This window comes from Cucumis melo, chromosome 4, assembly GCF_025177605.1.
Source record: "Cucumis melo cultivar AY chromosome 4, USDA_Cmelo_AY_1.0, whole genome shotgun sequence".
In the NCBI taxonomy this organism is placed as follows: domain Eukaryota; kingdom Viridiplantae; phylum Streptophyta; class Magnoliopsida; order Cucurbitales; family Cucurbitaceae; genus Cucumis; species Cucumis melo.
In genome coordinates this window covers 33,030,509-33,043,256 of record NC_066860.1, presented here as the reverse complement: position 1 = coordinate 33,043,256, position 12,748 = coordinate 33,030,509, and the positions used below count along the sequence as shown (strand labels likewise).

The window sequence follows — 12,748 nt, the reverse complement described above, 5'->3', positions numbered from 1 at the left end:
ATACACATCTTGATCCTCAATATAACACATTTACTTAATTTGAAGAGATAATAATACTTGTATTGTAAAGTTAGGCTGGTGATAATTAATTAGAAGACTAAAAACGGGGTATTAATCACAAAACCAAAAAACGTGTTGAGAATTTAATTTGAATAATCAAACTTCACATATATTTAAATATATTAGAATAGTTGAGAAGGCATTTGTTAGGGCAAAGACAAATTACACCTTTGAATAATGGGTGTATTTTAGTCAAATAAGAGACTCCAATTTCATTCAATCTATAACGAGAGATGCGGTCTTAATTCAATTCAATTACAAAAATCCACATTTTAATATTTTGCATATTTTCTATTTCTCTTCCCCATCTCTCTTTTACTATATTAATAATTCATTTACAATTTAAATGCATACAGCTTCTGAAAAAAAAAAAAAAAACAATATTTTCAGTTCAATTCCGGATCAAATTACACAATTGGGATGAAAGTAAGTATACCTTTTAATATGTTGGGATTGTCACTAAAAAAGAAATATAAATACTTAGAGTTAAATTATTCCTTAATTATTGATTTAACATTTTTAATAATCTAGACACTGGATCAATTGAAAAAAAAAAAAGATTAAAATAACTAAGTCGTATTTAGAGTTTGTTAATTAGTAAATTTATGGTTCTAATTGTAATAGCAGCCAAGAACTTAACTTAAATGTACGTCACTTGCTTTATGGTTTTTGCACAATAAATACTATAAAAATATATTTTTGATTTGAATTGATCTTCTGGGGAAAAAGTATTTTTTTTTTTTAAATTTAAAAAACATGATATGTGAACATTTCTTATTTTTCTGAAATTGAGAGTGAAGGGGTCAAACAGTCTCCAAGATTATATATTTTTTATTATTCTATCGATCTTATGATTCATTTTCTAAATGATGATATTATATTTCTTCTTCATTACATTCTTGACTTAACTTAACTTACGTCTTGAATTTTCTTTTCTTTTTTCCAAGCCTAATTTTCTTCTAGAATACATCGGCGTATTTCCTTAATTTATATGTTTTTATCATTTTTATAATTACACACATATAATATGTGTTCCTTTGTTTTAAAAAATAAAAATGAAATTAACCAAAGAGTATTGATTAAACTTTAATTTCTTATTTTGATTGAGTCATCAATTGGAGAGTAGAGATGATCGAGATGATCGAACTGTCAAATCTTTTTGAATGATCCATTGGTGTCTTATACGTAAACTTTGTGTCAATTCCAATTTAAAAATGGTATAAGACTAACTCACTACATTGTTCTAAGAATTCCCTCTAAATAATTTTAGATTGAATGGTAAGATCCAAAAGGAGGAAAATGAGCTTATAAGGAGAAAGACTGACTTGATCCAAAGCTAAATCAACTTGATTTTCCTCGACCTTCCGTGTCTCCCATGTATGATTAAATCTTAACCAACACGGAAGGTTGACTCTAGCACAAAGTTAATTAATAAACTTTGCTCACCCTCCCAAGCCCATTAAATCACATGTTTTCGCTTGAGGTAACAAATAAAGATAAAAGTTGGGGGTTAACCTAAAAACCTTAATATGAGGATGAATTTAGGTCATCCAACTTTATAAATGAGGAAGAGGGTGACGAAAGAGGTAAGTTGGTTGATCTCCATTAAGAATTCCATAAAAAACCTCGTCTCCAAACTTGCTTAATCATATTCATAGTATTATGTGTGATCTACACTACATCGATAATTTTTGCTCACTTGAAGGTTACTTTCTTCTCTAAATACATTTTTACCATTGTTGACCCAACCAGAGTTCAAATTATTTGACTTGTCTAAATTTAGGCATCAATGTTTACGTACATACATATATATTTTAAAAAAAAAGTACTAAGAAAAAAAAAGAGTATTAAGAAACGTGGAACAAAAATACATATAACAGAAGGGTTTTTCATTAATTATAAATAAATTTTTGAATTTTATATATAAGGTTTACAAGTCAATGTAGAACTAATCAATATGAAGAAAAATGTAGTTATTGTCTAAAATCTTCATACATCTTGATCTCTCTCTTGATTTTTATGGATATAGTTTGATTAGTCTTTTGTATTACCATGAATCAATTTCTTTTAATTCCCAATTTAATTACATGTCCATTTCTTAGTGGTCTGTCAAATTAGTTTCCAACACGGCAAGCTCACCACCAATCTAACTGTGTGCTCCAAACATTTGCCTATAAATACCATATTCTGTATCTCTCTTTTCATTCATATCAACTCATTCAGTTTGCAGATTAATTACAAAAGTTAGTTGATTAACTAAGCAAATTGAAAAGGTCTCAAAAATGGCGAACCATGCACTCCTTCTTTCATCATTCTTCTTCTTCCTTCTCCATTTTGGTATATCTCTCATTATTTCTTCCTTTAATTTCTTAAATGTCTCGTTTTAGTTTTCTATTCTTAAAACTTTGTATTTATTTTTTCACAATTTCTTTCATTTATAATTTGCACTTAATGACATCCCTAATTACTTCTTCACATGGGTGTACTGTGCATTATTCTAGGAGCTGAGGCTGCAACAATAACTGTGAGAAACAATTGTCCGACAACCATATGGCCAGCAACGTTAACCAGCGGTCCAGGCCAACCACAACTATCAACAACCGGGTTTGAGTTAGCTCGTGGAGCATCGAGGTCATTTACCGTCCCTGCACCATGGACCGGTCGGGTATGGGCACGAACCCATTGCTCCAACAACGGTGGACGATTCAACTGCTTGACTGGCGATTGCGGTCGTGGCCTCTCATGCAATGGTGCCGGAGGAGTTCCACCAGCCACACTAGCCGAATTCACCATCGCCCCCGGAGGTGGCCAAGATTTCTACGATGTCAGCCTAGTGGATGGCTTCAACGTGCCAGCCTCGATCACCATCCAAGGCGGCACAGGGCCATGTCGATCATCGAACTGCCGTGCGGACGTGAACCGGGTGTGTCCAGGGGAGCTGCAGGTGAAATCAGGAAATGAAGTGATTGCTTGTAAGAGTGCTTGTGTTGCATTCAACCAACCTCGGTATTGCTGCACTGGTGAATTCAATGATCCTAACAAGTGCACGCCAACAAATTATTCGATGATCTTCGAGAGACAATGCCCAGATGCTTACAGTTATGCATATGATGATAAGAACAGCACCTTTACTTGCAACAATAGGCCAAATTATGTGATCACATTTTGCGGTTGAGAAGATAATATGAAGATATAGTAATTGGCTTGGTAGTACTAGCCAATGAAAGAAAAGTATTTGAGAATAAAAAAAGTCAGCACTTACGACTGTAGGGTGTTGAGAGTATAGGATTATAAATGATATATTATGAAATAAACTTTATTTCTTATTATATATGTCAACTTAACAATCAATAAGATCATACTTTAAATTATAACAAACTAAAAATGGGACAACTTATAAATATAACTCTCTCCATGGACTAATCCTTCTCATCATCAACTTACCAAGAAAAAAAAAAGAGAGTAATATTTGGGGTGAGATAGTATGAATTGTACTCATTTACATATACTCGAATGAAAAAGAATACCTATAAAAATATGTATCTTTTAAAAAATTTATTACATAACAACTTTTGATTGCTTGTTTTGATAGATGACATAAAACGACTGAACAACACGGTGTGTATCCAATCCTTTTAAAATAAAATTAAATTAATTATAGTAGGGGTTTGAACAATATTTTTTAGTATTAAGATCGACTACTATTCGAAAAATCGATTATTGAACGAAAGATTATTTTTAGCTAAGGATAATTCTTTGTTTTTTTTTAAAAAAATAAAGAAATAAAACAAATTAATTTTATCTTAAAATGTGTACAGTCCCACCTCATCTTTCCTTGACTTAAATAAGTGAAAGCTGATATAATATGATAATTATTAGTAGAGTTATAGCCATGAATTTGTGGTCTATTTTTTATCCAAAAAAAAGAGAAATTGTGGGTCTATTTAAAATTTCTTTTCCAATAAAAAAAAAATCTCATTAAGAATTCGAGAAAAATTTAAGGTCCATTTCCATGAAATTAAATTATATGATATTTTAAAGATTTCAAAATTAACTTGTTTAAAGAATAATGATTATGATTTAAAAAGGAATTTGATAAAATCATTCACGACTCAAAATAAACTTATTTAAAGAATTGGAAATGATTTGTAAAAGTCAAAATATAAAATAATTTGCCAAAAAATTAATGTTATCTATTCACTTAATTAGTTTTGGAAAAATAAGCTTAATTTTTTTTTTTCGTTCTAAAACCCTATCATCTTTTAGCACAAATACAATTCAATACATAAGAATTTCCACCTAAGTTGATATTACAAATAAAATAATACACTTACAATATTAGTAGTGTGCCATTTTCAAAGATAACTTAGTTAAATGATATACTTCCATATTTTACTTTCATTTGATTTTGGCTTGTTTTCCATCACAATCAAATTCCGCTATAAATGTAATCATGCAACTGACTTTATATTAAAATTGCTAATTGACGAATAAATGATAGCAAACTATAGTTTTTAAATAGTGCACCATTTAATTTTCAATAATGTTCGAAATAATCTTTGATTAAATTCATATTTAACTCCACTAATTTCCCCCCTATAAAATGAATCTCTGCTATCATAATTTCTTCATCATTTATTAGCATTAATCAATGGCCACTTCCAAAACTTCACTTCTCCTCCTCCAACTCTTCCTTCTTGCAGCAGGTTTAACTTTTATCTCTAACCCTTTTTTTTCCTTTTCTATTTTCTTCTTAAACAACAACGATACTACAAATACATATATTAATTTTAATACTAATATAAATTTGGTTGCAATTACCATTGTAGTTTGCAATTTGGGTGTATGAATTATGATGGTTGAATTGAATATAGTAATATGAATGCAATATTAGCAGGGGTACTTTCGGAAGACGTGATATTCCATTTTGAGAACCAATGTCCATATTCAATATGGTTATCCTCAAACCCACCCATCGGAGACGCTGACCCGGAGAGTCCACCGTACACTCTCGAGATCTTCATTATGCCCGACACATGGACTGGCTCCTTGTGGGTTCGCACCAAGTGCTCCAACGACCAAGACTACCACTTCACCTGCGAAACCGGCGATTGCGGGTCAGGCACCATCTTCTGCGACTCCTCTCCACCGGCTCTTCCCGTCACCCTCCTCAACTTCGCCATCAACAACTCCGTCGTTCACTACGCCCTCAGCCTCGTACACGGCTTCAACATTCCCATCCGAATCCAGCCCGATGGCGGCCACCTCGTCGACGGCGGCTTCGGTCTCTGCCCCACCGTCGACTGCGTCCAGGACTTGGGCAATGTCTGCCCCTCGTTTCTCGTCGCCAAGAACAAGGACGGCGCCTACGTCGGATGCTATAGCGCGTGCGATGCCCTGAAGTCGCCGGAGTATTGTTGTAGCGGTTCGGATTGTCAACCGGATCAGTACTCGGCGAAGTTTAAGGAATTGTGCGGTTCGGCGCATGTATATCCTGGGGATAATACGCCGCCGACGTACGGATGTACTGGTTTTTATACTATTAATGTAACCTTCTGTCCCATAATTTAAAATTATGAGAAATCATTAGTTGAATAAATTTGTAATTTTTGAAGGAATTAGTAATTAATGTCTCAATAGTTCTCATTTTCAAACAACTTTTTCTCAATGTCAATTTCTGCGTGTGAATTGAACTTACAACTTAGTATCACTTTTTGAACATGTCTATTGTTTTTGGAAAATTATTTCTTATTTTGAGAAATTTTTTATGTTTTTATTATAAGATTTTTTTTTCTTATTTGGGACTTAACCGAATTTGGTAATAGTTTGTTTCTTTCCTTTTCTGTCTTGTATGTTTAAAAGGGTTTGTATTTTTCATTTTAGGGTTACCATTTGGATGAAGATTGGTGTCGTTTTCTTATGTTTTTGTTGAAAACTACAAGTGTATCAATCAGAAGGATTGTGGAACAATAATTATGTAAACCTTGAATAGTTACTCTTGATTATCTTAAAAGATTTGTTTTATATACATTTGAGAAAGAATTTCTAAACAAAAAGAGTAAATATTATTATTGTTCCAAAAAGGGATAATAGTAACTTCAACATTATCAATTTGAACGCTTCACTTATCTTTGTTTAAATTTAGTTGAATTTGGTTTACTATCAAACTAGTTAAGGTCTCATATTTATTGGAGTTAAACTTTGATGTAATTGCTATATTTCTAGTTAGAAACACATTTTTGACTTTGTCCAAAACCATAAAACTCCTATTATTCAATTTAATAACATAGCTCAATCAATATTAAAAAAAGATTAGTTAGTATGAGCGAAACAATGTAACTTTATTGGTAAAAAGATCCTCTAATATTTTCTATATCACGACAAAAGTGAATTTATGAATAAACTAGATAAGAAGTCGTTGAAAATTTAATTCCTTTCCATATAAGACCTTGAACATAATCTTTATATCTCATTATTTCTAATTAATATAAGAAAGGTGATGTTCCAATCATACAAGTTTTTGTTTGATAGTTGATAAGATTTTGAGTTATGTGAGATGGTATATTGAAAAGTAGAAAAAGGTGCCATTATGAAATTCAATTCACAAAGGATTGAGAATGAATGTGCTGGGTAGATCAATATATGTATGTATTGGGAAAAGAAAAGAAAAGAAAAAGGAAAAGAGGAAAAAAATCAGTTATTTTCGTTAAAATTGGAGTGGGCAGCGTCTTGCAGTGATTTTCAAAAGAATTGGGAATTTAGAATGGAATGGAATGGGCCATTCTTAATGTTATATGAATTAGGAATTCCTCACTGCCCCCATTCTATTCTCTCCTTCGGATCCACTACCAAACAAATCCCCTTCTTCTTCTTCTTCTTCTTCTTCTTCTTCTTCTTCTTCTTCTTCTTCTTCTAGGGCTCCTTCTTTACCTCAAGAATTCAATTTTCAAAGCGTTTATCTCAATTTCTTGACAATGGCGAAGAAGAGGAAGACATCCCCGAAGAAAAAGGGCGAAACCCAATCACCCCTTATCGATAATATACCCAAGTATTCTCAACAGCGTCGAAGCTCACCGCCTAAACGCCGCACTGATTTCTCCTCTCTCTTTTTCTATTCTTCTTCAATTCCCCACCAAGGTATATTTTTTAATCTGACCCTTTTGTTTTTTTTGTACTCTTTGAACTAACCTAATTTTCTCATTAATTTTTGGGTTTTTTTTTGGTGCGCTGAATTTGAGATCTCTTGACTTCCTTTACTTGTTCGTTTGATTGTCATCACATTATTATCTTTGATTGCCGGATAAAGCTAAAAATTAATTGCATGACTCAGTGTTTGCATCTGGTTCTTGGATATAAAAAATTTAGTCTTTAGAGTGATCCATGTAATTGTGCCTATTTTCAGTTATAATACTCACCATTATGTGTTAGTTAGTTGTTTTCATTTATAAATGGACAATAATTTACATCCATAATTCTGGGAACAATTGAAAATGTAGGGTAGGAGTCGTTTGTGGTTGGTGTGTTCCATGTTGTGTATCTTGGGAGTTGGGAAGTTCAAATCTGAAAGAATATGAATTGCCAAGTTAGTAAGTTGTTTTTCTGAATTCTAATGATTTAGTGGCAGATGATCCCTACCTCTGGATGCAATTTTCCTATTACCATGTTGACTTCTTGGAGGTGGTTTCTCTCAGTTGGGTATTCGTAGTGTAGTTGGCTTTTAGGTGAAATCAGTGGCTGTTAGTGAGTGCAATGTGTGAATGAACGATATATTTATCATTTATGATTTAATGTTCGTTAATACAATGGGAATCATAACAATACATCAGCCAGATGCATCTATGTCTATCATCCAATATAAGGATCAAGATATCATTACCTACTTGTTTATTTGTTATTACTAATTTGGATAGTTGTTGTATCAGAAATATCTGGCTCGATAGATTGTTTATAGCAATTAGCAATTCCACAAGTTTTATCATTCATTTCATTTTGTTAACCTTTCCCTGTTGAAGTGCACTCTGGACATCTGCCATTCGTTTCCGTTGTCTATAATATTTTTAAAATTGATGTCTTGATGTTTAGATTTGGATTATATGTTATACGATTAAAACTGAACCTGAAGTCTTGGGGACACATTTTAGACACAGCTGCCTTGCTACGATTGTCCTTGAATGAAGTTGGATCGTCGAAATTGATGGTGAATCACTCAGATAATACAAATGAAGAACTCTCCTCTAGCTCTTTGGTGAAATGCAGCAACTCCCTGGAGGAAGATGAAGGACTTAGCCTATGCTCAAGTCCCGATGAAATGCAATCAGTTGAATGCCGCCTCAGCAATAGGTCTGCCTTTTACTGTTGTTAAATAGCCACTTTCAATTTTCTCTTCTCTCTTCATATTAGTAACTGTTTTGATTATCCTTCTTCAGTTCATGCAAGAGAAAAGGTACTTCTAAGATATCATTCCCTGTTGGTAAAAAGTTACCAGATTCAGAAAGCAACAGTCTTTCTGGTACTCCGGAGAATGTACAGTTGTGGTCTACTGAAGTAAGTAATGTGCTATTCTTTGTCATTAAATTTGAAAAAACAAATCCTTTTTAGTTTGAATTTGTTAGCTGCATATTTTGATTTTCCTTTAGAAATATCTGGCCTTTCTACTTTTCCTTTTTATGTCTATGGTTAAAACTCTGTGCATGACATTTTCCTTCAGAGTTTTGAGGAGAGGAGTTCAAACACCACGGTAGAGTTTCAAGATCAATCTTGTGGTATGCACTTGATTTCTTCATCAGTATCTGCCAGTTTATTGAAGTCATCTTAGAGATACTATTCCTGCCAAGAACTCTATGTTTTCTGGAATAGAAAGAAAATTATTTTTGATCATTAAGCTAAGAAACATGTATACCACCTTCCATTTTGCAATACACATTAACCTCATATAGAAAATATCTTATTTGGAGAAATTTGTTAACATTTATGTATGGGAGGTGGAGATAACAATACTTTTCATACTGAAGCTTTATGCGTGTTTGAAAAATCAATGCCTCCCATATTTCTTGTATATGTTTCGTTACCTGACATCGAATGTGATGAACAATTTTGGTTTATGCTAGAGCTAACTATATGTTTCAAAGATTGCACACCAACTTTTACTTAAAAATTAACTCAACTTTCTCCACTTTTATGTCTGTGAATATTTATCTACTCCTTTCAGTTATATCTCATCGATTTATACTTTTTCTTCTTTAAGCAGACAAGGGGTCTTCATCAAATTCAAGCAGGATTGAAGATAATGACCTACACCAAGACAGAGGAAGAGGGAAAAGGGAAAGAAAGCCAAAAGTTCCTTTCGATGTAAGTTGTTATCTCATTTTTTTCCTCCAAGCCATGGAAAACAAATAAAAGCAGTTTTATATTATGATAAAATAAATTTCTTCTGTAGGAAGAGATGACCATATCTCTTAAATCAACAAGAAAATTTCGCCGAATGAGGATAATGCGGTACCTTGGGCTTGCAGCCCCAGTTGGTTCTCCTTTTTCACCAATTGCCTGAGCCATCATCCAATCCAAGCCTAGTAAAGTCTACATTCTACAATCTACAGTATGCAGTTAACCTTTCAACTGCTTTTGCATAAGTGAAAAGTTGCTAATTTTGTTCTCATATTTATCCCAGCATATATGGTTTTCATCATTTGTAAATAGGCTGAGGTTTCGATAACATTAATTAGAGAATCCTGTTTAAAAGAAGTTTAAATTCCCTTGTCTAAATACTCTACATGATATGTTCCTTTGACATTTAATTTATATCAGTGTGATGGTCTTGAATTTTTGGATGGACATCTCTCTCCAGTCGTGAGTCCATTTGAAGTTAGGGACAATCTTGTTCTTTGGCCAATTAAGGAGATGAAAAATGTTAAAAGGAATGTGTGTTTCTTTTTGGACCGCGTGTGGAGCGGGAGAATTGAGCTTTTGATTTCGAGTTATACTCATTTTAGTTATAGTTTAGATTGGTTTAATAGTCATTTTGTTCTTAATTTAAAAATGGAGAAACTTTAACTTTCGTCTATTGATACAAATTATCTCAATTTGTTTTGCTTAGTTTACCTCTCTTTTAGTCTTTTACTTTTGAAAACAATTGTTATAGCAATTGTAAACCCCTCTTCTTCAAGTTTTTGATAAACTAAACTTTTTTGACTTCTAAGGTTTGGATATTTTTTTTAGCTTTTTTAGTCACTGCCTTATATTTCCTTCTCATCCCTTCTATTTTTCTAATTCTTTGTAAAATAATTTTTTCTTTTAAAAAAAGGTTTTTATTCTACATTTATCTCTTTCTACTCCACATGCATGGTTGCGCCTCTGCCCCAATCTCCTTGTGGTAAGTGTATCAATTTATGTAATTCACATCTAAGTTTTGTTTTAGCTTATAATTTTATCGATTAAATTTTTATAAAAGATTTTTATTTGAAAATAGCCTATCAATTCCAATCTTTCTACTTTGTTAATTCAACATTTATGATGAAGGTTACATACATTGACGTATGACTTTAATAAGAGGTCTAAATTAATTCATTTATAAAACTTGAGGAGTTTAGTCATACAAGCTTCCAAGTGCAAGACATCAAGTCGCTTACCCATTTTTCTATAATTGCTATTTAAATTTAGCTATTTATACGATCCTCACAATTCAAAATCATCTATATTTTCAACCACATGCGAAGAGGCCTAATTTATTTGGCTTTATCTCATATCAATCCTATTTTTGTTAAATTTTCCTACATGTTCCACAAATGGACATATCGAGTGGTATTTTCGTCAACTTTTCTACATGAAAAGAAAAAAGTTTTGGCTGAACTTGTTTTGCTACTTAAACCAAACAAAAGTATTGTTGTTCATAAGTTCAAAAAGCTTCTTGAAACATCACGGATCGTCCCAATAAAAGACCAATAATTCTATGAGTGAACGAAACTCATAACTTGTACCAGATAGAATATAACCACGAAATCCTAATCCCATCGTACCAAATTGCTGATGTATGCCAAATCTTTTGTTTTTTCTTAATCTTCCACGTCAATAAAGAAACCCATCTACTGTTCCTTTTCCTTCCACACCAACACTCCCATGGCTTCCACTCCTCACTTTCTTCTCTTCCCTTTCATGGCACAAGGCCACATGATCCCCATGATCGACCTCGCCAAGCTTCTCGCTCGCCGTGGTGCCATTGTCACCATCTTCGCCACCCCCCACAACGCCACTCGCAACAACTCTGTTTTAGCTCGCGCCATTGACTCTGGCTTGCAAATCCATGTCGTTCAAATCCCATTCCCTTGCACCAAAGCCGGCCTACCTGAAGGCTGCGAGAATATGGACTTGCTACCCTCATTAGGTTCCGTCCCCACCTTCTTCAGAGCCACATATCTCCTTTACGATTCATCCGATGAACTGTTGCAGCAACTCTGCCCTCCACCTACTGCCATCATTTCCGATACCTGCCTCCCTTGGACCTTAAGCCTTGCTCAGAAACACAACATTCCCAGGCTTGTTTACTACAGCTTGAGTTGCTTATATTTTCTTTGTTTGAAGGATTTAGAAATGAAGGGGCCTCTTATTCAATCCATCTCTGATTCTGATATCGTAACTTTAGTCGATGGATTCAAATTTCGCAAGGCGCAGCTACCGAAATCCGTTGACGAAGATATGAAGGCTTTTGTTAAGGAAATAAACGAAACCGATTGGTCGTCACACGGCGTTATTTTTAATTCATTTGAGGAGCTGGAGCCTAAGAATCTTGCGGATTATAAGAAGCTAAGAGAATTTCCAGACAGAGTGTGGTGTGTTGGCCCTGTTTGGCTTTGTAACGACGACAAACTCGACAGAGCTTACAGAGGAAACAGAGCTTCAATCGACGAAAACGAATGTACCAAATGGCTGGACGAGCGGGACCCATGTTCGGTCATTTACGTATCGTTGGGAAGTCTGTGCAATTTGGTGACGGCGCAACTCATAGAGCTTGGACTGGGATTGGAGGCATCAAACAAGCCATTCATTTGGGTCATACGAAAAGGGAATTTAACAGAGGAGCTACTGAAATGGCTTGAAGAGTACGATTTTGAAGGGAAGATCAAAGGAAGAGGCTTTTTGATTCGTGGGTGGGCACCTCAAGTTTTGATACTTTCACACCCTTCAATTGGGTGTTTTTTGACGCACTGCGGATGGAATTCCAGCATGGAAGGGATAACGGCGGGGGTTCCTTTGATAACTTGGCCGCTTTTTGCAGATCAAATATTCAACCAGACGTTGATTGTGGAGATTCTGAGAATCGGCGTAAGTTTGGGGGTGGAAGAGGGTATACCTTGGGGAGAGGAAGAGGAGAAAGGGATTGTGGTGAAGAAAGAAAAAGTAAAAGAAGCCATTGAAATGGTAATGGAAGGAGAAAACAGAGAAGAGGTGAAGAAGAGATGCAGAGAGCTGGGGGAGAAGGCGAAAATGGCGGTTGAAGAAGGCGGCTCCTCTTACCGGAACCTCACTCTTCTAATTCAATATGCTCAAAAAAACTTTGAACTATAAACTATTTGTAATTCAATTATCTTCTGTTTTCTATTAACATACGTTTTTCATGTGAATAACAGTTTGTTGTTTTTTCTTTTGATACTTCGATTTCCCAAGTTTTAGATTGAAGATTAAAATTTAGAGAGAA

At 34.1% G+C, this 12,748-nt stretch overlaps 4 protein-coding genes across 5 annotated transcripts; all 4 read left to right on the top strand.

Moving 5' to 3' along the window:
- Window positions 1–2,173: 2,173 nt before the first annotated feature.
- Window positions 2,174–3,389, top strand: LOC103486525 (thaumatin-like protein 1b). Its single transcript, XM_008444514.3, has 2 exons — window positions 2,174–2,397; window positions 2,562–3,389. The coding sequence occupies exons 1-2, from the start codon at window positions 2,343–2,345 to the stop codon at window positions 3,233–3,235; spliced, it is 729 nt and encodes a 242-aa protein (XP_008442736.1). The 5' UTR covers window positions 2,174–2,342; the 3' UTR covers window positions 3,236–3,389.
- A 1,293-nt stretch (window positions 3,390–4,682) lies between these two features.
- Window positions 4,683–5,631, top strand: LOC127148994 (thaumatin-like protein 1b). Its single transcript, XM_051083433.1, has 2 exons — window positions 4,683–4,766; window positions 4,958–5,631. Exons 1-2 carry the CDS (start codon window positions 4,712–4,714, stop codon window positions 5,629–5,631), a joined length of 729 nt encoding a protein of 242 aa, XP_050939390.1. The 5' UTR covers window positions 4,683–4,711.
- Window positions 5,632–6,670: 1,039 nt separating this feature from the next.
- Window positions 6,671–9,891, top strand: LOC103486526 (uncharacterized). Of its 2 annotated transcripts, none has more exons than XM_008444515.3 (6): window positions 6,671–7,197; window positions 8,202–8,400; window positions 8,487–8,604; window positions 8,768–8,822; window positions 9,305–9,408; window positions 9,497–9,891. In XM_008444515.3, the coding sequence occupies exons 1-6, from the start codon at window positions 7,035–7,037 to the stop codon at window positions 9,605–9,607; spliced, it is 750 nt and encodes a 249-aa protein (XP_008442737.2). In that variant the 5' UTR covers window positions 6,671–7,034; the 3' UTR covers window positions 9,608–9,891. The 2 variants fall into 2 exon arrangements, with proteins under 2 accessions (XP_008442737.2, XP_008442738.2); XM_008444516.3 differs by having other exon boundaries at window positions 6,679–7,197; window positions 9,308–9,408.
- Window positions 9,892–10,914: 1,023 nt separating this feature from the next.
- LOC103486527 (UDP-glycosyltransferase 73C6-like) lies at window positions 10,915–12,702 on the top strand. The gene has a single exon (XM_008444518.3). It carries the CDS (start codon window positions 11,173–11,175, stop codon window positions 12,616–12,618), a length of 1,446 nt encoding a protein of 481 aa, XP_008442740.1. The 5' UTR covers window positions 10,915–11,172; the 3' UTR covers window positions 12,619–12,702.
- The last annotated feature ends 46 nt before the right edge of the window (window positions 12,703–12,748 follow it).